We start from the raw sequence: 26,446 nt of genomic DNA, 5'->3' as shown, positions 1-26,446 counted from the left end.
TCCATCTCGAATGAAGACGCATCTATTGGTTAATATGGTTTGTTTAAAATAGCAACGTGGAAAACAGACAGACAGAGTTCAGATAATGTATGTTTCAGTCGATGGATGTGCAAAACGTTACAACAACGATAATCAGAAAGCGTGGACAAAACAGTCACTCTTTGTAAACTGTTAACTGCGAGTGCCGTCTGCTCTAATGTCCAGTCATTTACGCCGTAATCACCTGGGTGTTGATAGCGCGCGAGCGCAGGTGAGACCTGAACAGCACACGTTGCAATCTGTGTTTAAACTAACTCATTTAAGCCTTGCTGATTTAAACCTTCAAGAACAAGACGCGAAAGTGAACTCGCACGCTGTGAGAAGATTTGTTTGCGCTCATCCGAAGCGCGCACACGCTTATTCCAGTCAGCGCGCAAATACCGAGTTCTCTTTCACGTCTTGCTCTTCAGCTGCCAAATTCATACAAAAATTATGTCAACATGCCCGTCCTAGCGAGTATCCTAGCAAACATAGTCGGTTATGTCTTAAGTGAACGTATATTAGTCGAGAAAGACAGCGCATGTGTAACAGTATATGTACTGGATCGTGCATGTCTTATAGGGAAAACAACTATTCCTGCTGCCTGTATTTAATGTTAAATCAAACAACAAATAAAGAAATCACTCACTGCTCTTGACTGAATAGTTTTTGTAACTTCAATAATTATTAATCTTTATTTATTTTATACAGTAAAGATAATATGCAGTGATATTTTATATTTGATTACTTTATCCATTTTCTGTATGTGAAAACTACTGTTAGATACCTGAAAAACCTGAAAAGCACTGTTCCTGGATCCTGGATCTGTTTTTTTGCTCTTCTTTATTATTTTTTATGCATTATAGAAGTATCGGATCGGGACTCTGTATTGGTAGATACTCAAAATCAAATGACTCGGAGGCAAAAAAAAAACATGATTGGGACATATATATAAAATCCTTGCATATATATATATATATATATATATATATATATATATATATATTTATATTTATATTTATATTTATATTTATATATATATATATATATATATATCAGGGTTTCCGTTGTCCGGCAATTACCGGACATTGGCCGGGAAAAAAATTAAATGTCCGACAAAATTAAATCTCTCCGGTCAAATTGTCAGATTAAAACTGCCTAATAATCCCGGCCCCGCCCCCCTAACACAATCTGAATCGACCGTTTGAAAGTTTTTAAACAACATCGCATGTTGCATTTCAAATAAAGCTCACGCTTAACGGCTATAATATAGACCTAAACCATGAACTATTGAGAGACGTTTCAAATATGGCCAGGCCCAGGCAGACTAGAAAAAATTTTTTTTCAGAGGCCTGACGCGAAGGAGGATACTGAATCAGGAACACCTGAAGCCTCAGATGTCCAGAGCCAGACAGCTCCGCCACCACCGGAGAAAAAGCCGAAGTGTAGGGCGTATCGGTCGGAATGGAGTGACAAGTTCCCATGGCTAAGATGTGAGGTAGTTGATGGTAACGGAAAAATGTTCTGTTCGCGCTGCGAAAAGGCAGGACGACGCAACGGATTCACAAGAGGGTCGAATAATTTGAGTTTTTTTCTGTCTATTTGAAATTTAGGCTAATAAACATGTTGCATATACGGCCTGATTATGTAATTTTTTAAGTTACATAAACTGCTTTCAGTTTTCCTCAACTTGACTAATTAAGAGGCGATATTTGACCAGCATATCATCAAAATGTCCGGAAAACGAAACCTCTGCCGGTCACTTTGACCGGCACCATTTTTTTCTAGCGGAAACTCTGATATATATATATATATATATATATATATATATATATAAATATAAATATAAATAATGTACACACAAACAAGCTTCCATAGAATACAGCCAAGGAAGCTACACTTGCCTGAGGAAACCTTCTCAAACAAACAAACAAACACAGTCTAGTTCTTTTTATTGTCCATTATTAGTAAACGTGTAAATGGCCATGTACCTGAGTTTGGCAGTCTTCTCTATACTCTCATAGTAAAACAGGAAGTTGATTTCATGGACACCCTCTCGGTCAGGCCCCCTGAGCCACAGCGGGATCTGTAACGCCTCCCCTGGTCCCAACACACCTCGTGACAGGGGAATCTCTGCCACCACCGGCCGGTCACCACTGGTGACCCCGAACACTGCTGGTGACACGAGCGTCACGGTGGCCGCTGACGGGGGCATGGACACAGTCTTGTAGGCGGAGCAGTGCTCTGCTGCTGTGGGGGTCACTGGGGTGAGGTCGGAAGTGGCACTCCCGAACGTGAAGAACTCTGGGTGTGTGGATGCCACCCGAAGACCAGCGAGAGGGACTGCACTCACGTTCACAAACTCCACCCATGCTTTTCGGATCTCGCCACACAATAAACCAGTAGGGAAGTTAATGAAAAACACCTGGGGGGAAAAGAGAAATAGTGATTACATGGTTTGTCTAACAAAGAACTGAATCCTTGCATAAAGTCTGGTGCACATGTAGCTCGTTCTCGCCAAGAACCATCAATTTCAGTATATATAGAGTAAAACAGATGCCATAAACATTCAAATCACTGTTTATACAAGCACTGAGGAAGCAATCACATGGCAGCAACCATGTAGATGTGGTTAAGATGATCTGCTGAAGTTCAAACTGAACATCAGAATGGGGAGGAAAGGTGATTTAAATGACTCTGAACGTGGCATGGTTGTTGATGGCATAAAGGCTGGTCTGAGTATTTCAGAAACTGCTGATCTACTGGGATTTTCATGCACAACCACCTCCAGGGTTTACAGAGAATTGTCCGAAAAAGAGAGAATATCAAGTGAGTGAAAGTTCTGTGGGCAACAATGCCCTACTGATGTCTGGCCATTCTCCTCTGACTCGGACTCGTTCCAGCTGGTAGAAAGGCAACAGTAACTCAAAAAACTACTTGTTACAACAGAAGAGCATCTATGATTGCACAAACAGATGGGCGATAGCAGCAGAAGACACACCGGAGTCACTCCTGTCAGCTAAGAACAGGGAATTGAGGATACAATTCACACGGCCTCACCAAAATTGGACAAGAGAACATGGGCGGAGATCGCAGGGAGCCTGGCTCCCCCATCGGCTACAAGATGTTAAAAAAAAAGATTAAAAAAAAAAAATTGTATTCTAATTGTATTCTAATCTTAAAATTGTATCTAACACCAGAATAGATACACATTAATTTTTGTATTTTTTTTTACATTTTAAAACGTAAATTTGTAAATAAATCCAATTAAACTTACAGTACTAACCCTTTCCCCAATCTCGTTTGCTTATGAAGTTGACACGTGATGAATCTGCATTTTGGCTGTTCGTAGCAAATGAAATTTACTGTAGCCTATGCTAAATGGCTCGTCAAAAATGGATATTCATTGTTTCTTAAAAAGTCAATGTTTCACAGGTGTTTACTCGTATTTTGAAATAGGCATTTCATTATGAAGTTGTGCTGTGTTTTGTTTTAGGAGTGAAAGACATTTCCGTAAAATGAACGGATGTCATGGCAGAAAATTACCAGTATATCTTTTTCATTTTCTATGGATTTTTTCCCCCCCTCTGCAGTGTAGTGGGTCAGGCATTAAATCAATATTATTAAATCTTAACAAACTGTAATTTATTAGAAGGATTTAGGACGCTTCAATATTTGACCACTGTTTATGATAAATACAGATGCAGTGACAGTAATTTCTTAATTAAAAACATGCAATGTTATAGTATTTAAATAATAAAAAAATACAAATAATGGTTCTTAATCATTATAATTTACAATGTGTTACAGTTACAAAAAATGAAATCCATTATCATTAAAAGCATTTGATAACAAACATAGATTATGAGTGATTATGACAGTAACGGTTGTAAGTTTCAAATACAGCTAATGAATAAAAAAATATAGAAATATATCATTTGTGTGTTTACACATACATATATACAAATTAACTTCTAAAACAGAATTTGCTACATTAGAAGCTCTAGGTGTACCCCGAAACTCAGCTCGCTTGTTTGAATGTTGAAAAGCGCAAAAAAGGGTTCATACGGTCACCCTTGATATAACATTTTCTGGAGTTGCAAAATGAAACAAAAATTAAAAATAAAAGATTTTCAACCAATTCAAGTGGAAAATCAATATTGCAATCCGTATGAAAGGTGCATATAGACAAATAAACTACTGCGGAGATGACGAGTCAGCATTGTTGACTTAATCTCTGCAGCCGAAAACACAGAAAACATTAGCAATAAATTACTAAAATGATGAGACAGTCTGCTTGCTGTTTTTTCACGATACATTCATAATCATTACTTTTGCCGGTGCACTGTGGCAAGCTTTGTGTGTGTGCTGATTAGGCTTATTATTGTGAATTATACGGTTTATTAATATAGATGTGTGATTAGTTGACTAATCGCTTAAATTAATGTCTACTAGAAAAAAAATTTCTTGATGACAGCCCTAGAAAAGTGTTTTTTAACTTGATGCACGTTAACCTATTGTAGGACACAATATATATTGGGGCACTTTAAAGGGTTAGTTCACCCAAAATGAAAATTCTGTCATTAATTACTCACACTCATGTCGTTCCAAACCCGTAATACTTTTGTTCATCTTCGGGTCACATATACGATCAAGTCTCTTCAGAAAATTAGGACTAAACCACTCAATTCATATGGATTAGTGTTACGATCTCTTTATGAACTTTAAGCATCAAAGATAGGGCTTGGTATTGACACAATTTTCAGGATTCGATTCAATTTCTATTCATATGCTTTCGATTCGACTTGATTCGATATCGATTATTTTGGATCAGTTACAGTTTATGACAAATTTTCTAGAGGAAAAAAACTACACATGGGAGTCAGTTGGTACTACTATAATAATATTGAAGATTAAAATGAACTTATTTATATACAAACCAGAGATGGGCACTCGAGTTAGAGACTCGCACTCGAGTCGCACTCGAGTCGCATTTTAACAGACTTCGGACTCGAACTCAACCTGAAATGACTTCAGACTTGACTCGACTCGGCACAAAAGACTCGGAATATTTTAAAAACGACTCAAGTCTTATATACTGATATAATAAATAAAGAATTTGTGTTGTATTTAAATGGTTTTATAATATCTGCGTCACGTTTCCTTACGTGTCGTGGTAGACTGGACGCCTGTCATAGAATTTGATTACGTATGTCTGTGCGCATAAACTCCAAAATGTCGTAATAAGAGTCCCATGCAACATGACGGGAGCCACCGTGCCATATGTTCTTTTGTTTGGGTTTATTATCACGTCAGATCAGCTAGAAGCTCAGAATGTGGGAAACGATTATAAAACAGATTATAGAAAGATCATATAATTTTGTCTATATAATACAACTAGGATAAAATATAGGATTTGATTATAAAAATTTTTTTTTTTTTTTTAATGACTCAAACTCGTGACAAAAGACTCCAGACTTGACTCCGATTCCAGTGATAAAGACTTCAGACTTGACTCGGACTCCAGATAAAAGACTCCTGAACATCTCTGATACAAACACTTAAATTACACTCACTGATGTTTTTTTTTTTTTTTTAATAATAAATAAAGTTTAGACTTACATAATCATATTTCTACTCCAATTCATTTTTTTTTTAAGTATAAACATTTAAATCGTGGCTGTCATAACTGATTTATTCAAACATTCATTAAATATTGAAGAACAATTATAATGGATATATGTAACGGTGCATAGCTATATTTATCAGAATGCTGATCTCTAGAGTTAATTTTTCTAGCTGACTAATGAGTCACTGAATATGTTTTTCTGAGGTAAATGTGACGTTACGTGACATTGTTTACAAGCTATTTTATTGATGTCTTTCCAAGGTTGAAACACTGATTGAGCGATTACACGAGACATGATACGGATTTCGCTAAGTTGTACTGTATCTTTTAACATACCTTCCGATGTTTAGTCATGTTTATTTCGCACTGTAACTGGTATTAAAGCGGAGGAGAGGATGTTCACATCCGCTCTTGAGTTTCGTAGTTGTCTATGGAGGGACAGAGACCTCTCAGATTTAATCAAAAAAAGATCTTCATGTAAGATGAACAAAAGTCTTACAGGTTTGAAACAACATGAGGGTGAGAAATTAATGACAGAATTTTCATTTTTGGGGCGATTCCTTTAAGGTCAGAATTTGATTGACTCAAACACACCTCCAGTAAGGGCATCGGAGGGGTGATAATGGGGTCCAGGCGGCGGTCTGGTCCATATCTGACGGAAGTCTTTTCTTCTTTGGTCACATTGAGTCTGGGCCCCTGGATCTCCAGATTCTGCTGTCCACGCACACACATCAGATCACCGGCCAGTGAGCCTGCAGCACAATCCGACCACATCTACAGTTAGTGTTACATCACATAAATCCCATCCACTGATGGTTTCAGTGTTTACATGCGTGTCGAAGAATGTGCGTTTGTGTTACACCTTCACTGTTGCCCACTTCTCCAGTGTCCAGGTTGTACACCACACCAAGAACATGCAACTCTCCTGTCTTACGAGGAAGCAGCTTCAAACGAGCCTGGGAAAGTGGAAGAGAAAGACAGCCAATTCAGTTAAAGCAATGGGGAAAAAAGAGAAACTAGTAAGGGAGAGAGAAGAGGAAAAGGTGCTCGAACCACTTTGGTCTCCTCTGGACTTATGTTGAACTCTGGAATGACTTGCGTATCAATGATGTCATTGAGGGCCGTGGTCTGGAACGGATTCAAATGCACAGAAGTTAATCAAACTGATGAGAAACTCAAAGCTGGATGCCTCAGGCACGATGAACCGAGAGACGATTAACAGTCTTACTTCTTTCAAAGACGCTGCCTCTTTCTCATTGGTGATGGTTTCTCCAGTTGTGCCTCCCTGAGGGTCTGATAAGTCTTTCAGAGTAAACTTCCACACCAGAGACAGAGCCGACAGAGCCAAGGGAACCTTCAAGGGGTTACGGAAAACCACCTCCACAATGATGGGTTCTGTGACGCAAAACGAGAAAGAAGCCAATGTATTAACAGCAAACAACATGACAGGAGAAAAATACATGACTGAAAATGCAAAAGGCTCAAGTATCTTGAAGCTTGATACGTCACAAAAATGTACGTTTATATATACATAATATTTATTAAGGTTTGTGACAATTGTCATATTTACTTGTTGTTAAAATACCATGTTCTGTAGGGTTTCAACAACTAATCGCTAAAATCGATTATTATCGAAAATAATTGACAACAAATTCGATTATTTGAGACTGCACTGTGTGCCCAGTCACGTCACTTTACAGTAGTGAATAACACATTTCTATGGACAAAACGCATAAGAAAAATAGCGGAGGACACCGAGTGAGTTGCTTCAGGAAAGGAACATGATTCAAGTTATCCAAAACATGAGAATACTTTACATTTATAAGCCCTTCAAACAAGTTTACGCATTTATGCTTTGACTGACACGTGTGCTGTTTAATGTCTCTGACACGTGTTTATCTGAATGCATAACTTACATTTCATGGTTATATCCTTATCTGTAAAGGTTAGAAAGTCCTGCGAGAATTCTCATTTTGCATATTCTAACAGCAAGGGACTTGTTAAACTTAGACTTCAACGAACGAGCGCCGGTGGGCACATGTGTGTCAAACAGACGGAGCACAATATCTCTGATTAAAATACATAAAAATATATACATTTAAAAACATTAAAAAATAATAATGATAAGAAAAAAATAATAGATTAATCGATTATCAAAATAATCGTTGGTTTCAGCCCTAATGTTCTGTAATGTTTGTTAATAAATGAAACAAAAATCTGACTATTTGTAGTTTTGGCCTTAATTATGACTCAAATAAACACTAACATCAGCTAGATTTACATTAGGGCTGTCAAACGATTAATCGCGATTAATCGTATACAAAATAAAAGTTTGAGTTTGCATAATATATGCGGGTGTACTGTGTGTAATTATGTATATATAAATACACACAAATCAATGTATATATTTAAGAGAAATATGTTATGTACAAAATATATTTATATATAATATAAATTACATAAAAATATAAATAAATACATATACTTGTAAATATTTCTCAAATATATACATGAATGTGTTTCTATTTATATATATATATACATAATAATTACACACAGTATACCCACACATATTAGGCAAACTCAAACTTTTTTGTATACGATTAATCATGATTAATTGTTTGACAGCCCTAATTTACTTTTTTTTAACAGTCTCAAATGCATATGCATCTTTAGTGTCACATGATCCTTCAGAAACCAATCTAATATGCTGATTTGATGCTCAAGAAACATTTCTGATTATTTCTTATTTGAAATAGAAATCTTTTGTAACAACAAATGTCTGTCACTTCTGATTAATTCCATGTGTCATTGCTGAATAAAAGTATTATTTAAAAAAAAAAAAAAAAACATTTGACCCTAAACTTTTGAATGCTACATGGCTATTAGTTACTCATTTTATCCTCAAAAACTAAAACAAACAAAAAAAATCCATGTAGGTAATATCAATATTGCCAATTATAATTCTTGGTTAAACAAATATGATTTAAAATATTTTTAGTTTTAGTTTTTTTTTATTTTAGGTGCAATTTAAGCCTTGATTAAATTACAGAAAAGTGTGCACTTAAATAGTTAAATATTTTTAACCGATTTAAGCCCTGTATTTTATAGCAGATTTTTTTGGTCAACAAGCAAAATTTTTACTGAGCATTGAAAAGAATGAAATGGCTTATATTTTCCCTTGATGCCTGTCTTCTTTCACATCATTAATGAAGGACTGAGCAAATTCTTGAGATGCCATTCAGTGCTGTCAAGACAATTTGCCTGCGGCTCTATTTGTATTACTCACATTTACAGCTTGTCTGATTGGCTCAAACATAATATCTGTTGTTTCCATAAGCAAAGATCAGGTACATTTGAGAGAACCTGGACCAACCATTGAAATGAACAGGAATGCTACCATATAGCTTTCTCCAGGTATCATAGACTTCCTTGTCTAAACCTCATCAAAAAAAGGCAGAGAAGGGTCAAACCTATGCAACAACCAAATAACTACTTGAAAAAAAAAAAAAAAACCTCTGTAATCATCATATTTACTTATTCACGTTTCCTTTGATGTTCTTTGCTGCTGAAATATTTGTTAACAAGGAATAAAAATAAGTAGGAGCATGGCAAGGTCACCAAAGGGTGTTTGCAGGTTCTTCCTGTTCCCCTACACTCTTCCCCTCTTGCTGTGGGGTGTTGAGAGGTGAATGTTCATCCATTATAACTAATTCATTTCTATGATCAATACTAGTTTCACTTGCACTACTGAATATTCCACTGATGAGGCAAACAGGGTCAAAAACAGGAAAGGGTCTCTGCGCTTCATTAGTTCTCACAGTCGGTTTCTACAGATTTCATGAAATAAAGAGGAAAGCAAATGGTGAATAATGGATTCCAGTCCAATTAAACATTGACTAATAAACCATAAACGAAGGCCCGGAAGGCATCAAAAGCAATCACTAGGCCCCTTAAGTGCTTCAAAACCTCAACAGAAACCAAGAGTTTGTTTCAATGGAGCAATCAAAGGAATGGAGGTGTCTTAAAAATAAAAATCTGGAGGACCAAATACATAGCACAAATAAAAAAGTAAGTGGAGGAGGGAAAACATACCCTCTACCACAGCGAGGGGGTATCTGAGGTTGTCTGTCTGGCTGTTTAAGCAGCATTGGGTAGGCTGGAAGGTGATGGGCACCGTCCCTCTGTTGGCCACGGCGACAACCTGCTCCTCCAACTCCCTCCACAGTTGGGAAAGATCACGGTCAAACTCCTGGTCCAATGAGACATGTGTTGCGGCCTGTTTCTCGCCTGTTGAAAAACAAGTTGGAGATTACAAAAATGCAACTGATTACATACAGATGAGGCAAATAATATGGGCATAAATATCTAGAATTTAAGTTCAAATTGGTATGGATGTGTAAATAAAAGATAATATTTTAATAGCATTCACTGGCCATCATTATTAATCTATTTACTATTAACGATTAACTATTTTACTATTACTATTAAGCTCTGATCTCCATGTGGAGCACCGGCTGTTATCAGTCTTATTGTGTGTTCAAAAACCTCACTGGATTATTACAATTAATGGCAAAATGAATGTTTGGAAATGTGAACGGATACTTCCTATTGACACACTACAGCAAAAGATATAAATAACTGGCTTAAAACCTTTTTTGGGGGGTGAAAATACTGACGTGCCTTATGCTGCGTTCACACCAGACGCAACTTGCGTGAATAAATCGCGCTATTCGCGCATAGTTGGACGCTTGAACATGTTGAGTTTACTCGCTTCATTCGCGCGTGAAAATCCCTTCACAACAGATGCGAATTCGCATCATGAGGGGCTCTCCCGCTCCTTTATGTGTCCCAGACTCTCCCACTGCTTTCTGCACACTTCCTCTGAATAAACGCAACTTGTCAGTGAGGAAATAATTGTAAATTATTCGCGCCGCTTCATTCGTGCGAATCGCACCGCAGGATGTCAATTCGCGTCTTTGCATTGACTTAACATGTAAATCACTCGCGCTTATCGCTTCATTCACGTCTGGTGTGAACGCACCAGAAGACATTCGCACAGTACTGTATATAACATTGTTCTAGTGGTTTTTGGATATTTTAATTAAAAAAATCTTACATATTGTGCCTTTGATAGTCAGTAAGATTTTTCAGGAAAAAAAAAAAAAAAAAACATTCAGCAAGAAGGCGTCAAATTGATCAAAAGTGACGGAAGACTGTTTACATTGTTAGAAAAGATTTCCATTTCAAAAAAATGCAGTTCTTTTGAACTTTCAAAGAATCCTGAAAAAAAGTATCAGTTTCCAAAAAAAAAAAAAATTTTCAACATTAATTAAAATAACAAAATGTTTCTTGAGCACCAAATCAGCACATTACAATGATTTCAGATTACATTATATTATGATTTCAAATTGCATTATAAAATAAATTAAAACAGAAAACACATTTTAAATTGTACTCTACTGTTGAGACTAGATTAAACTGATTGTACTCTAATGTGGTCCAAATGTCTGAGATCGCACTAAAAATCTAGGATACAAAACTCAGAAATAAGCAGAATGTTTAAGGATTGAAAACAAAGCAACGTTTACAGTATGACATAAATAGTGAGGAATCTTAAATGCTTCTTTCATTCATTTTATAGTCTCCTAATCAAATAATTCAATTTGTGACATTGATCATGTGAGACACTTTACAGTCAAACAGATGTTCTTTCACTGAGGCTCAAGACACTCTTTGGATCATTCCAGAGGTTTCCTCACACATTTCTTCTATCCTTACAAATATGAGTGACAAATAATGGCAGTGAAAAAGGAATACTTTGTGAATTAAGAATATATAAGCTCAACAGAGCTGCCTTATGTCCAATCAGCCGGTGTCTCAGAGGACATTTGGGATTCAGAGCCTAAGGCGAGCGAAGCACTGGAACAGACAACAGGTACGTTTATTTATCATTCAACACACATCACTACACCCCCATCCCTCCACTCCCTGCTCCCCCTTCAGTGTGAGATCCGGGCAAAGACTTTAATTAAAAAGGTTTTCACACCTCCTCAGGCCTGTTCTCTTCACTCCAATGTTCAGGTTTTTTTTTTTTACATGTGTTTGAGCTCCGTGATAATCCTGAAATGAGTCTTTTTGTTTGCTTCTCTTTAATTGAAGCAGAGCTCGTTGCAGATATCGAATGTTGTAGTCCGTGTTCTTTCTCTTATTTTAAATGTAATTTATTCTGTGAAGTGAGGGGGAGCTCCTCAGCACTGCTCATCGCTTTTGAATCTCATTTGAAGTTTTCACTGGAAATTACTTTTTTTTTATCGGAGTACATAAATGGTGCTGTGTTCATCTTAATTTCTCTGTGGGCATGATGAGAGAAAGGTCATCACAACATAATTTGGATGTTAGAATATGTCATCCGTAACAGTTGTGCTGTGCTATGTTTATTCATGTGCAGGAACAGTCAATTGCATTACTATTCGGTCCACTTTCTAAGGGAATACGATTGCTTTTTGTGTGAATAATGACAAATTACTTTTCTTTTATACAGAAATGCTTGGAATATACACTACCATTCAAAAGTTTGTGGACAGTAAGATGATTTGAATGATTTTGAAAGAAGAAGTCTCTAATACTAAATACCAAGGCATTTATTTTATTTAAAATACAATAATATTGTGAAATATTATTACAATTTAAAACAAGAAGATTTTTACAAGATATAAAATAAGTCTCTTTGTATATGAAGTTTTAGGGTAAGCAAAAATGCGCTGTTTTTGAGTGTGTCCCTTTAAATACAAATGAGCTGTTGCTCCCGGCCCCCTTTCCATGCATATGCTCTGGAATACAGGCAACAAAAAAACAGGACAATCTCAAGCACCAAAAATGTCACAAACGGCGTTCATTTGCAATTTTTAACTAGGAAACTCTTGTTTACGATAATTCAGATAGCAAGTGAGGATAGCATCAGTTCTGGATATGAAGTTTGAGCAAGAAACGCACGTATTTACCTTATACTTTCTTACTTTATCAAATACTTTCACTTAAAATACGCTAAATCCCAGGCTCAGACCATTCAGAAATACCAGTTTGTTTGCAGAAACTACTAAACATCATTTCCCTTTGTCAGCAAAAACCTCTAAGTCCACAGAAGAACCAATCGCAAATCGAATCATATGATTTCAAGGCGAATGCCGGTGTGAGTATGAGCCGCTCTGAATTGCCAAGCTGCAAGTTATTATCATGTTTTGTCCACCGTTACACAGTGGCAATGACAGGATTTCATGAGTAGCTGCTGTAAAACTGACAGAAACAAATGTTTTACCATGTCTCGCTGTCTGAAGAGGTGGACGGAGGTTTTTGCAAAAAAAAAAAAAGTTTAGTGTTAAAGTTAAATACCAATGAATTGATGTGACATTTTTGAAAATAAGGCATTGCAATAACTGACTAACAACCTTTTCATTGCCATTAAAGTGAAATTACTGAACCTAAACATCAGAGTCTGGTAAAAAAAAAAAAAAAAAAAGCTCATTTAAAAGAAAACATGTCCAATATAGTCTGTGTTAGTAAATGTTACGCTATTCATGAAATGCAGACGTAACATTATATGACAACATTTCAGACTGTTTTATACAGTTTCAGCCTACAGCTAATCACAGTCTGTCAGATTCTGGACAGTAGTAAAGTTTTAAATAAAATTGTAAATTTAAAATAAATAAATTATCTTAAATTAAATAAAATTATATTAGAATTTCACTCACCGGAAAAAAAAATTGAGCCCAGATTTCTTGAACCGTCTGTTAGTTCAATTAACCACACAGCAAGCCATATTATTTGATAATTGTATGAAATAATCCAGATTCAAACTTGTGCTACTTAATATTTTTTGTGGAAACGGTCCAAGTCTTGCACGCTCACAAAAACTCCCATTATAATCAACGAAGCCGTCTAAACTGCAAAATTAATCTCTTACTTACATTGCATCGGCACTCACAGAGATTTCTCGAGAGTGCATAATTCTTCTTCAACGGGATGCTCAGCACACTCAACAGAAGTGCGTACGATTGGCTGTAATGCTCAACGGTGCAAAAAAACAATGCGAAAAAAGACATCTTTGATGTCAAACATGGCCTCTCTGCATTTCAACTGATGAAAATTTGTCAGTGATGGAGAACCTTAATCTAGCTAGAACAACTTGAAACAACATGAGGGCAAGTAAATACATACTTTTTTTATTCATATACATTATTTAATACATGCTTTTTTATTTTCTGACGAACTGTCCCCTTCTGTGAATGTGTGAGACACAAAGAGGGTGCTTACCTTCAGCGAGTCTACGTTCATGGCCGAAGAAGACGCGTGTTTGTGAGCTGTGCAGGCAGGGCAGGGGCAGCTGCGGGAGGGAGCTCTCACCGGTCAACTGACTCATGCTCTGAAGGCAAAAGGTCAAAGGCTCATAAATATCAACATCATTTTCACTTCTTTTCAAAATTATGGCAAAACGGCAATTTTTTTTGATTATCCTCATAAGCAAGAGTCTTAGATGAGTTAAATAAGGTCTTAAATGACTGTAAAGAGTTTTGTCAGATCTGCATCATGCGCATCAGATCTTAAAGTGACAGCAGCCTAATAAACCTGCTGCGTTGATGTCTGTCTTTAATGTTAATCAAAGAACAAAAGACAAAGAGAAAAATCACTCCCTGCTCTTGACTGAATAACTTTTGTAACTTTAATAAGGATTAATCTATATTCAATTTATAATTTATGCAGTGAAGACCGAAGTGTTTGATAACTTCATTCTATTCCTGTGAAATTATTAAAATATAAAAATATATTAAAAACTTTAATGTTAGGTGTGATTAATTATAGAAAAATGTGTGATTAATTAGTTACTATTTTTAAATACTGAAGATACCCATTCCCAGTCTCATTTCACTTTTAATCATGCAAATTCTTTACAAAAAGTCACATACTGTATCCGTTAACTGCACAGAAAATAAGCCTTCAATGAAAAGAAACACTGATATTTTACACAGCTGTTCCTGCAGTGGTAGATCGGCACCATAAAAAGCCAATTAAGAAACAAGCAAAAAAGAATGTTGTCATTTCCTCTTGTTATGTATTCAGGCCCAGTGCTTGAGGGTGATGGAGTTCTGTAGACCAGAACCACACAAGGACAGAGCACTGATGAGACGGACTCAACCAAACGATGACGAAAGAGCCGTCTCGCGCAGACACAGACAGTTAAACTCAGGGCTAAGGTCTGATTGTGGTGGGGGAAAAACTGGGTCAGTGGCCTGAATGTGCCGCTATCAGAGTCTAGCTGCTTTCTGAAAGCAATACAAGAAAATGTAGCCTGGTTCAATGTGAAAACTGCTCTAATCTCATGACTCTGTTTAGTAAAAATGGCATATGGTAAAAAGTAAAAATATAATTTCTAGGGCTGTCATTATTTTCGTATCAAGTAATCGAATATTTTGGCAATTAATCAAGTAATCGGATATTTTTTGGTGGTAATAAAAATCAGCCTAAGCGAACAATAGCCTTTAAAATGACTTCAAATACATACATAATACCAATGTAGCAACAATTTTTGGTTTAAATAAAGTATCAAAAGCAAGTAATCATATGGTTTTATAGAACAACACTTAAAATTTATAAAATACATAATATAAGCAATAATTTTATATATATATTATGTATTAGAGAAAAATGCCTGCAGAGGGTGCCATCGGGTGCCATTTTTACACTTTACAGCAGATCAAATCCTTGTTTGATACTGACCAAACGAAATTTAATTCAAATGTTAAATTAATCTTTAAAGGGATAGTTCACCCAAAAATGAAAATTTGATGTTTATCTGCTTACCCCCAGCGCATCCAAGATGTAGGTGACTTTGTTTCTTCAGTCGAACGCAAATTATGATTTTTAACTCCAAGCGCTGCCATCCGTCAGTCAAATAATGGGAGTGAATGGGAACTTGGATCAATAAGAGTCGAAAAACCTTGCATAGACAAATCCAAATTAAACCCTGCGGCTCGTGCGACACACTGATGTCCTAAGACACGAAACGATCGGTTTGTGTGAGAAACCAAACAGTATTTATAAATTTTTTACCTCTAAAACACCACTATGTCTAACTATGTTCAGCACTCACTTAGTAAGGTCTGATCGCGCTCTGACAACGGAAGTGATGTCTCGCGCTTATACTTCAATGAGTACTAGACATCACTGTCGTTGTCAGAGCGTGATCAGACCTCACTAAGGGAATACTGAACGCAGTCGGACATACTGGTGTTTTAGAGGTAAAAAAAATGACAAATACTGTTCGGTTTCTCGCACAAACCAATCGTTTCGTGTCTTAGGACATCAATGTGTCGTCACGAGCCGCAGGGTTTAATTTGGATTTGTCTATGCAAGGTTTTTCGACTCTTATTGATCCAAGTTCCCATTCATTCCCATTATTCGGCTGACAGATGGCAACGGTTGGAGTTAAAAATCATCATTTGTGTTCGACTGAAGAAAAAAAAGTCACCTACATCTTGGATGCGCTGGGGGTAAGCAGATAAACATCAAATTTTCATTTTTGGGTGAACTATCCCTTTAATATTCGGACACTTCCTTATGATGTAATTGCTACAGCCACTGTAATTTCTTGAACAAGAATATGTGGACCCCCAATGGCTAACCATTTCCATATTTTCTGGGCATGTTCAAAAATACAGCCTTAATGGCATGAAGTAGCAGCTGAAATTGGGAAAATAATAGGAGAAGAAGAAATTGTCATTCTAATGAACTGTACCTAGGAAAAATACCTGAATATTTGAATCCATAAATGGATTGTGTACACAGACCATTGAGTATAGGTGAGATATTGCATGCCAAAGAATGCATGGAAATTGTATTGTCTAGACTTTGTAATGCCTATGATGACCCCTTGTTCTTTGTTTTCAATAAACAAATATGAAATTATGATGAACAATTTGCGTATTTAGAAACATACTGATTTATTTGCCTGTGTTGGAGAAGGTTTATATATGTTTTACCTTACAAATTTGATGAAATTGTGCAGATTGTGCTCCCAGATGAACATTATAAGCAATTTAAACTCACAGCATATGCAGATATGGAGATTGAGATGCGCTCCTTACATGTAAATGATAACAGTTCATGCGGAGCCGCTCTGAGACACACAACCTACACGCATGTAAATAATTAAAGCGCATATGCGCATATATATATATTAAACCCACAGGGCATATACTTATTTAACTGAATCATAGCCTTTGTGAATTCCCGATAGCACCATGCTATAGTTTGGTTTTTAAATGTTTTTAATACATTGTGCAGCCTAAGATTTTCTAATAATGCAGTTCATGGATTCTCATCAGTGGAATGTGCCACTATTCAGGAGTTTATTTTGCTGTCATCAATTTTTATAATCAAGAATTTAAATTTAATCAAGGAACCGTGACAGACTTAATATTATCCTTACATATTGAAACATGTGTACACATAATAATCATTAATTTCAAAAAAGTGTTTCAATATACAATACTATAGTTCAAAAGTTTGTTGTTTTTAAAAGAAGTCTCTTCTGCTCACCAAGGCAGCATATTTTTGATCAAAAATAAAGTAAAAACAATAATATTGAGAAATATTACAATTTAAAGTAACAGTTTTCTATTTGAACATATTTTAAAATGTAATTTATTTCTGTGATCAAAGCTGAATTTTCAGCATCATTACTCCAGTCTTCAGTGTCACATGATCCTTCAGAAATCATTCATAATATGATTTGCTGTACAAGAAACATTATTATCATCAATGTTGAAAACTGTTGTGCTGCTTAATATATTTTGAAGAAATTATACTGTTTTTCCCCCCATGATTCTCTGATGAATACAAAGTTCAAAAGAGCAACATTTATTTGAAATAGAAAACTGTTGTAAATGTTTTTAATATCAGAACAACTGAATGCATCCTTGCTTTTCTTTAAAAACTTATTATAAATAATGCTAATAAGCTAACAATAAGCTAATATAACCCTCAAAGTGGATCTTTACAGTCTTCGTCATGCAGCATGTCTAATCACGTAAGTAGTGTTTATTTTGATGTTTACATTTGATTTTGAATTTGAGGCTGTGCTCCGTGGCTAATGGCTAATGCTACACTGTTGGAGAGATTTATAAAGAATGAAGTTGTGTTTATGAATTATACAGACTGCAAGTGTTTAATAATGAAAATAACAACAGTCTGGTCTCCGTGAATACAGTAAGAAACAATGGTAACTTTAACCACATTTAACAGTACATTAGCAACATGCTAACAAAACATTTAGAAAGACAATTTACAAATATCACTAAAAATATCATGATATCATGGATCATGTCACTTATTATTGCTCCATCTGGCATTTTTCGCTGTTGTTCTTGCTTGCTTACCTAGTCTGATGATTCAGCTGTGCACAGATCCAAACGTTAATACTGCCTTGTCTAATGCCTTGAACATGAGCTGGCATATGCAAATATTGGGGGCGTACATATTAATGATCCCGACTGTTACGTAACAGTCGGTGTTATGTTGAGATTCGCCTGTTCTTCAGAGGTCTTTTCAACAAATGAGATTTATATAAGAAGGAGGAAACAATGGAGTTTGAGACTCACTGTATGTCATTTCCATGTACTGAACTCTTGTTATTCAACTACGCCAAGATAAATTCAATTTTCAATTCTAGGGCACCTTTAACAAAAATACTTATTATTACATTCTACCTATGGTTTTCTTTACAAGAATGTCATCCTTTTAATGAGACTTTGTACCATCCTAAATTTTTTAATTTTATGAATTGTGAATAGTTAATTTTAACTTTAAAGTCCATTTTGATTTCATCTTGACGAAATGTGATACCCGTGTGTGTTGCTAACCTTGTACACATAGAGGTATTCCCTGAGGAAAGCAGCCTGCTGTACAGCCGACTGTTTGCTGTCGCTGATGAGAATGTGTCGGAAGGCGGCCACTGCGTTTTCCGGCTGCCGCAGAGTGAAGGACTGCCGACCAATGGTGAAGTTGATGTGATCTTCAGCCAGTGTCCAACCTTTCCCTTTATACACCTGCAAAGCCTGGCAGTAGCACCTCAGTGCATGTCTCTTCTGGAACAGAGAAAGAGAGAGTATGAACCCACAAATTAAAAGAATACACCTACATCCATGTGAGCACTTCATCATGTTACTGCGACGTCCTGTAGCTTTCACAGCTGTTCAAGCAGCATCAGCTTCCAGGTGAAAATTGACAGCCTGACCTAACCTGACCCTATAAACACAGTCGCTCTTTCTGGCTACTTCAGAACGGGTGCCATTTCAGACCCTAGGCTTTAGTTTTAGTCATGGCAATAAGCAGCAAACTTAGATGAGGAGGTTTCATCTAACTAAAAATAATGCAATTTTAAATTTACATTTCAATTATCTCAACACTTCATCCATTTAATGCAGTAACCTTTTTGGCTCCAAGGCAACCCACGGTCAAAGAAACTCCAAGATATTTCTGATACTTCTGCTACAATGACAAATGCTCACTTTCAAACTTTATTTACAGAAATAGCTATTTTAAACCTGGTTTCTTGCCTCTGCAGTCATACCTGTCCAGCTTTGCTGAAACGATGACCAGCCAGTATCATGTGGAAGGCAAACTTCCTCACCATGGGGCTGCGCATATTAATGAAGCAGTGAGCCGCCTGCTCCAATAGGATTGCACTCCGCAGGTCAGAGTCCTATCAGAGAGGAAAAGAGGAAGTGAAGTGTCCCAGTCATGGGAAACCCCCTTAACCAATGAAAGGATACTATGACAACGATATCACTTTCCTCATTCAAACTGATTTTTTCCCCCATGAATATATGATTGACCTGAAAAATGAAAGCTGTATTATATACTTGGAAATTTATGAGCAATATCACGCTCATAGCCATGCAAAATGGCTCTATATCTACAGGCTCTTGGCTGCAGTGTTAATTTTGTGTGAAAAACTATTTGCGTTTTTTCGAGAAAATTAAAAACTAATTTCATATATATTATCTTTCAATAATTCAAGCACTTTTTAAATACCTCTTCATAAATATGGCTGTTTTCAAGTACTTCAAGCACTTTAAGGACCTTACGAACACGTTTGCTTGATTAATGGGTGATGATAAAGAGATGACTTTTAAAAATATTGGTACAGTGTTCAGATGTAGATGTGTCAACAGGGACTTGAACTCACCTCACTGGTCATCTTGATCAGAAGTGTGGCAGCATCTGAGTATTTGGCCTGACTCTTCAAAATCTCAGCACTTAAAAGACAACACCGCTCAGCCAAAAGCATGTTTCTGTGACGTAACCACAAAAAACAACATGTTACAGATTTCCATCAAAACTGAAGAAAAAAAGATCCTTTCATCAAGTGTACAAACAAACTGTCTGGCCTAAAAACAGAAGCAACACCTAAAATGAGTTTAATTTATTTAAATTACTAATAAAATTGTTAAAATGCTAAACAATTTAAAAGCCACAGACATAACCCACAAAAAAAGAAAACAAGTACGACCTCAAAACACTAAAAGCCACATAGTGATGTCCAGTCTAAAAATGCAAGAATGAAAATACATTTATTTAATAATAATTTTAAAATTGGCCTTTAAAAGAATGCAAGAACTAAAATTAATTTTATTTATGTATTTATGTGTGTATGCATGAATGAATATATGCATTTATTTAATTAAATAAAAAAAAAATTAAAACACTTGATTTTCAAAAGCCACATAAACTGATAACGCCTAAAAAGGAAGCATAAACTAAAATTAATTTTATTTATATTTATTTATTTATTAATATAAATATTTATATTTTATGAATTTATTCATTAATTCAAAATAATAATAATAATAATAATAAAAATTATAGCTCAACTTTTACAAGTCACGAAATGAAAATACTTGTAAATACACATACACACGTATATATCACAATGAAGCAATAACATGCTACAAAACCAAATGCAAATTAAAGGGATAGTTCACCCAAAAATGAAAATTACCCCATGATTCACTCACTCTCAAGCCATCCTAGGTGCAAATGACTATCTTCTTTCAGGCAAACACAATTGGAGTTAAATATCCTGGCTCTTCCAGGCTTTATAATGGGAGTGAATAGAAGATGAGATTTTGAAGCCCAAAAAAGTGCATCCATCCATCATAAAAGTAATCTACACGAAAGCTAGTTATTTAAGTTTTTAAAGTGTTAAACTGATATGTTTCTTACAAAACCCCATCGCTTCATTTCAGAAGGCCTTTATTAACCCCTGGAGTCGCATGGATTACTTTTATGATGGATGGATGGATGGATGGATGCACTTTTTTGGGCTTCAAAATCTCATCCTCTATTCACTTCCATTATAAAGCTTGGAAGAGCAAGAACATTATCTAATACAACTCCGATTGTGTTCGTCTGAAAGAAGATAGTCATATATACCTAGGATGGCTTGAGGGTGAGTAAATCATGGGGTAATTTTTGGGTGAACTATCCCTTTAACGCATATTCTTACTTGCACCCATCTCTGTAGGTCTGAATGGCCGTGTCCATGTAGTGTGCTGGGTACGGCCTGGCTGCCCCGCTTTGCAGAAAGGCAGCGACAGCAGCCATCTCCTGTAGAGACAGAGACACCAGGCATGTTCAGACAGTATTACTCTGAATACCACCGAAGCAGCTGCGCTCCGACTGTGGTGTGCGTCTCACCAACGCTCCCGCGGCATACAGCATGGCCTGGTCGGAGAGGAAGTCCTTCTTGGCAGTGTGGTAGCAGTTGTAGGCCAGCTCATAGTGCTGAACTAAAAAGCAGAGGTCAGCCATCTTCCTGATCTGAAGCTCTGGAGCCTCGGAGGGATAGCTGATATCACAAGGGTCAATATTCAGATGAGAAAAGAACAACAAAAACATTTAAATGTGTACTACTACTACTACTACTACTACTACTACTACTACTTCAGGTCACTTACAGCAGCCCTGCAGTGTTCTTTAGTTCAGCAATACTCTTCTCTGGGACCTTCCCTCCACCAAACAACTTCTTAGTGGCGGAGAAAAGAGATCGGCTCAGACCTTTTCTTGAGACAAGCTAGAATGAGAAATAAAGAAGACAACGAAAGAAAATTTCAACAGCTGTGCAGAACTTTTGGAAATATATTTATTAAAAAATGGAACAAATTTGCATTACTGTCAAAAGTTAAGGAAATAAATATTAATGGATCCTTGGCTTGTACTCTTGGGAACTTGAAGCCTTGTAGATTAAGTTTATTTTGAAAGTATGAAAACTGCTTTATTATGTACAAATGCAGCCAAGATATGCATATTAAAAACACGAAAACAGCAAATAAATCAACAACAAATCAATAGAGTAATACTATACAGCCAACAAGAATGAATTATAAATAGTATAATGTAAGGAGGTAAACAGAAAATATATGATAAGATGCTGGAGCCAATGGTAAAACATGACTTTCTGAGTGATTTAAATGTATAAGGGGTTATAAAATAAATATAATGTACTGCATAATTTAAATAAGACTGATGTGTTTTAGCTTCTCTGTTGTTTCTTTTATTTTTATTTCTTTGCTCTGTATATTTTATTGGAACAGATTTTATTGGACTCAGAAAAATAAACCTGGAAAGCAATTAATAAACAAATTACAACATTATTATATTGTATATAATAATTTAACATATTACAATTTTACAATATTTTACACTTCTTTTTTTTTCAATATATTTTCCATAAGTTTAAAATATTTTTGTTGTGACAAATGTGTCAGTAAGACATTTATAATGTTAAAAAGATTTACATTCCAAAATAAATGCTTTTTAAACTTTTTATTCATCAAAAATCATGGCAGCACAGCTGTTTTCAACATTGATAATAATAAATGTTTCCTGAGCATATTAGAATGATTTCTGAAGGATCATGTCATGTGACGCTGAAGACTGGAGTAATGATGCTGAAAATTCAGCTTTTCACACACATAATATTGTAAAATAAATTAAACTAGAAAACAGCTATTTTGAATTGTAATACTTTTTGTATTTATTTATTTGATCAAATAAATGCAGCTTCAGTGAGTGTAAGAGACTTCTTTCAAAAGCATTCAAAATCTTACAGACCCCAAACTTAGTATTTCCCTCAAATAAAAGTCTAAATGTACACAAATACCTGAAAAGAGAGACTTCAGATTAATTATATCTAACATATAATTTGTGTGTGTTTACGTACCTGGTCATTTAGTTGGCGTATGTTTTTCTCGATGTGCGGCAGTAATCCCCTGAAGGTGAACTCCTGGATAAACTGCCGGATGTGGTCATGGTCATTTAGGGTCAGGCAGGTTCCACGAGGGGTCGGAGGGGTGTGAGAGGTCACGCTGGCCTGTTTTTGAGGTTTCATCACATCCACGCTGTTTACAGACTGACTGGCGCTGTTGCTGGGGTAACCGGCATCAGGGGACTGGTCCAGCTGCAGAGGATGAGTCCCTGAGATGCCGTCTGCAAACATAAGTGGAACATCTAATTAACATTAGATCAACATTTCTCATCAATATGAGGTTTATAACCAAAATCCCTGATAATGGGATTCAATTTGAATGGACTAACCTCTAACTGAAGGATCAAGACCATCTTCCTCTGCACCGATGTTGTTTTCAATCACATTATTCACAGCAGATTCTTCATACAGCTCCTATTAAAACATCACCAGGGTTGGGGAAAATTTAAATTGCAGATAAAATGCAGTTTTTCAAACCCAACATAGTCACACACCCATAATTCCATTAGGCCAACATGTTTTTAAATTTTTCATATCAGATAACTTTCTAAATTCAATATTTTAAAACAATTAACATAGCAATCAAAATAGATTTTAGATTTACCAATAATCCACCACACTGTTTTTCTGATGAATTTATAAAAATAAACGCCAAGATAAAAGACTGGAGGAAATTATAGCAAATAAAAGTATTATATTATAGCAGGGTTTCCCAAACTGGGGTTTGATAAAAGCTGATTAAATCATTCATTCAAATTATTACAATGTAAAATTATAATAAATTAATAAATTATTTTAAAATAAAAAATTAAAAAGCTAACAAAAATATATATTTATAAAAAAGTAATGCAAACGTGATGTTAAATTTACAACTGAAAATTTTAATTATAAAAAAATATTTTTAATTCAATCAAAATAATAAAAAAAAACATTAAATTTAATTACAAATTTTATGGACTATGGTGAAAGAACAATGTATCAAATCTGATTGGCTGAGAGCCATGCAATATTCCCTCGGTATCAGCACTCAAACCGTTTGTATCACTCCGCTTGCGGCAACTCACGGCGGTCGAGCAAATCCACCATAGTTTTTTTGTTTTGTTTTACATACTACTGTTATTGTGTCACGGAATGTAGTTTTTAGAGTTTCTTTTAGGCGAGAATGACGTTATTTAAATAAAATAATAAAATATAAAAAAATATTACTCTACTTGTACCCTGGATTTATGCCATAGACTGTAAAAAAAAAAAAAAAAAAAAAAAAAAAAGATGGATAACACATCTCCGCTTCCTTCCACTGTAGAAAAATTAAATCAAAATATCCCAGAAATGATCATTGCAGATTATGTCATTCATAGCCCAATTTGTGCAGTAGTGATCCTGAGGTGGAGCCGCGGCATCAAGGTCCCTCCCTTTGAGTCAACTGCAAGCACAGCTGTCAAACATGACGTTACGCCCTACTTGTATGGCATCAAAAAACTAACTAAAACCAAACTTATTTGGAAACATGGACACTGCATGATAACATCTCCTTAAGGCAGAAACAGTCAATTCGATTTTTTGTAGATTGGCTCTCCATTCATTTACATGGAGAGGGTGGGGTTTATAACCTGTACTGCAGCCAGCCACTAGGAGGTGATCTAAATGTTTTGGCTTGACTTTTCAGGAAGTATGCAGCACACTTGGTTTATGCAATCAAAACGTTTGGATCTCGGCCAGATAACACTGCAACGTGGGCCAGAATTTATGATGATAATCAGAAGTTTATGAGTGTATGTTCATTGCCTGCGGTGAGGTTGTGGCACTCACAGGGTTGTGCATGCTGGTCTTGTGTAAGTACTGACTCCAGGGGTCCGGCATCTGTTCGTCCGCACCAGTGCTACCGCTCCGAGAGTTTATTTTGAGCAGATAGCAGCCCTGAGTACCATACCGCTGTTTCATATCCTCGTACACAGAGTCCGCCCTGATAGACACAGAGATAGACATTAATAGCTGTTCTATACCATCATAAATAAATATATATATGACAGCCTAATCTTTCTCCCCACAGTCAAGTTATCTTCTATTCATCAGACCTTGAGGCTGCAGGCAGCGCGCGATTACCGTGATTGGCAATTTATCTATATGCGGTAATCTCGGAGGAGAAAGTGGAAAGCAAAGCATGCCTGTCACTCAGCTGATGTCAGAAATTAATATTCACAGAAAAGCACATTGCAAATTCAGTTCATGTTGCTTAAAGGTTCATTTTTATTCTACTCATAGTATTTCTCTAATTAAATCTATTCAGTTACAAAAGAAAAGCAGAAATGTTTTCTCCTGACATGACTTTGGTTTTAATCCCTGAGGCAGGGTTGGATACATGTTCCCAGTGTTAATCAACTCTTTTTGTTTAATTGCGGAATCAGAACAAGCAGTGGGAATTATCAAAGGCTTTGAACTGCATATGGAATAAAGAGCGTTTACGATTCACTTGGCACTGGACATTTATTTAAGAGAAATACAAGCATTAAGTCTGAGCACAGTTCAGCTAGAATATTGAAGAGGTTTAATTAACAAGCATATTTCAGTAACAGTAACAATGATGAATCGTGAGAGAACACGTAGATCTATGCAAATGCAATCACACTAATAGTATTTTTCTGTTTCCTTTGACCTTACTTACATAATTGAATAAGAATTGAACTGAGCACATACAAATAAAAAAAGAAAAGAAAACACCAATTATTTTAATGAATGTGCGTGCGATTCTGTGCATAACCACCAAAATAAAAGTACTTGAACAAAATGTAATGTAATTTTTTACTTGGCCTCATGTCATACAATATGTTATTGCTGTTGTTTTTTCTGTGTAACACAAAAGGAGAATTACTGTAGAATTATTTAAGTGACAGTTTGATTATATGTGTGAAGCTCCAGTCAAAAGTTGCCCATATTTTAATGGGAGGGGAGGGGAAAGATATTCTGATGGGAGGGGAAAGATATTCTGATGGGAGGGAAAGATATGATAGATATTCTGATTAAAGATTAAAAAATGATGATGTGCATATAAATTATTTATAACAATACTGCAATATACTGAAGTATTTCATGGTAAAAATATTTGAAAACGTAAGAATTTAGGAACATTCTTACAAAGTTCATAGAATTGACCCTTCGCCTGGAGTTTGACTGACAAGCGTTCTAACCAATCAGAACGCCGAATCCGCCATTTTGTCCGACAAAGCAGTCAGGAGTTAGAAGATTAACCTCGATGGACTTAAAATTGAAAAATGGTGTGTATTTATAGCTTTCTGTGTTTGAAACAACATTCCTTCTCATGTTCATTTGATGGTATAAATGAACTAGTAGGAAGAGATGATCGGTTTACGAGCCGCTTGAGATGAGGCGCTACAGCAATCTGTCACGACCATGGTCACGACACATTAAAGAGCCACAAAACGGTTTTTATTGTTTGAATTTCTTAAATAACT

The 26,446-nt window shown here is 35.9% G+C and overlaps 1 protein-coding gene across 4 annotated transcripts in view; it reads right to left on the bottom strand.

Moving 5' to 3' along the window:
• The window catches only part of trappc8 (trafficking protein particle complex subunit 8), a 77,922-nt gene that overhangs the window by 31,060 nt on the left and 20,416 nt on the right, over positions 1–26,446 (bottom strand). For 3 of the 4 annotated variants that reach the window (XM_067384837.1, XM_067384839.1, XM_067384840.1), the window contains 16 exons: positions 24,786–24,939; positions 23,306–23,390; positions 22,932–23,197; positions 21,667–21,782; positions 21,407–21,557; positions 21,216–21,316; positions 19,896–20,001; positions 19,278–19,409; positions 18,568–18,792; positions 13,964–14,072; positions 9,743–9,937; positions 6,876–7,042; positions 6,701–6,775; positions 6,510–6,603; positions 6,242–6,399; positions 2,010–2,443 (listed from right to left, as the gene is read on the bottom strand). In XM_067384837.1, the coding sequence (XP_067240938.1) occupies positions 2,010–2,443; positions 6,242–6,399; positions 6,510–6,603; positions 6,701–6,775; positions 6,876–7,042; positions 9,743–9,937; positions 13,964–14,072; positions 18,568–18,792; positions 19,278–19,409; positions 19,896–20,001; positions 21,216–21,316; positions 21,407–21,557; positions 21,667–21,782; positions 22,932–23,197; positions 23,306–23,390; positions 24,786–24,939 (2,568 nt within the window). The remainder of the gene's footprint in view (positions 1–2,009; positions 2,444–6,241; positions 6,400–6,509; positions 6,604–6,700; positions 6,776–6,875; positions 7,043–9,742; positions 9,938–13,963; positions 14,073–18,567; positions 18,793–19,277; positions 19,410–19,895; positions 20,002–21,215; positions 21,317–21,406; positions 21,558–21,666; positions 21,783–22,931; positions 23,198–23,305; positions 23,391–24,785; positions 24,940–26,446) is intronic. The other variant, XM_067384838.1, reaches the window with a different exon arrangement.

This window comes from Chanodichthys erythropterus, chromosome 4 (assembly GCF_024489055.1).
Source record: "Chanodichthys erythropterus isolate Z2021 chromosome 4, ASM2448905v1, whole genome shotgun sequence".
In the NCBI taxonomy this organism is placed as follows: Eukaryota; Metazoa; Chordata; class Actinopteri; order Cypriniformes; family Xenocyprididae; genus Chanodichthys; species Chanodichthys erythropterus.
The sequence above is the reverse complement of the archived record's forward strand: the minus strand, read 5'-3'. Positions and strand labels throughout refer to the sequence as shown.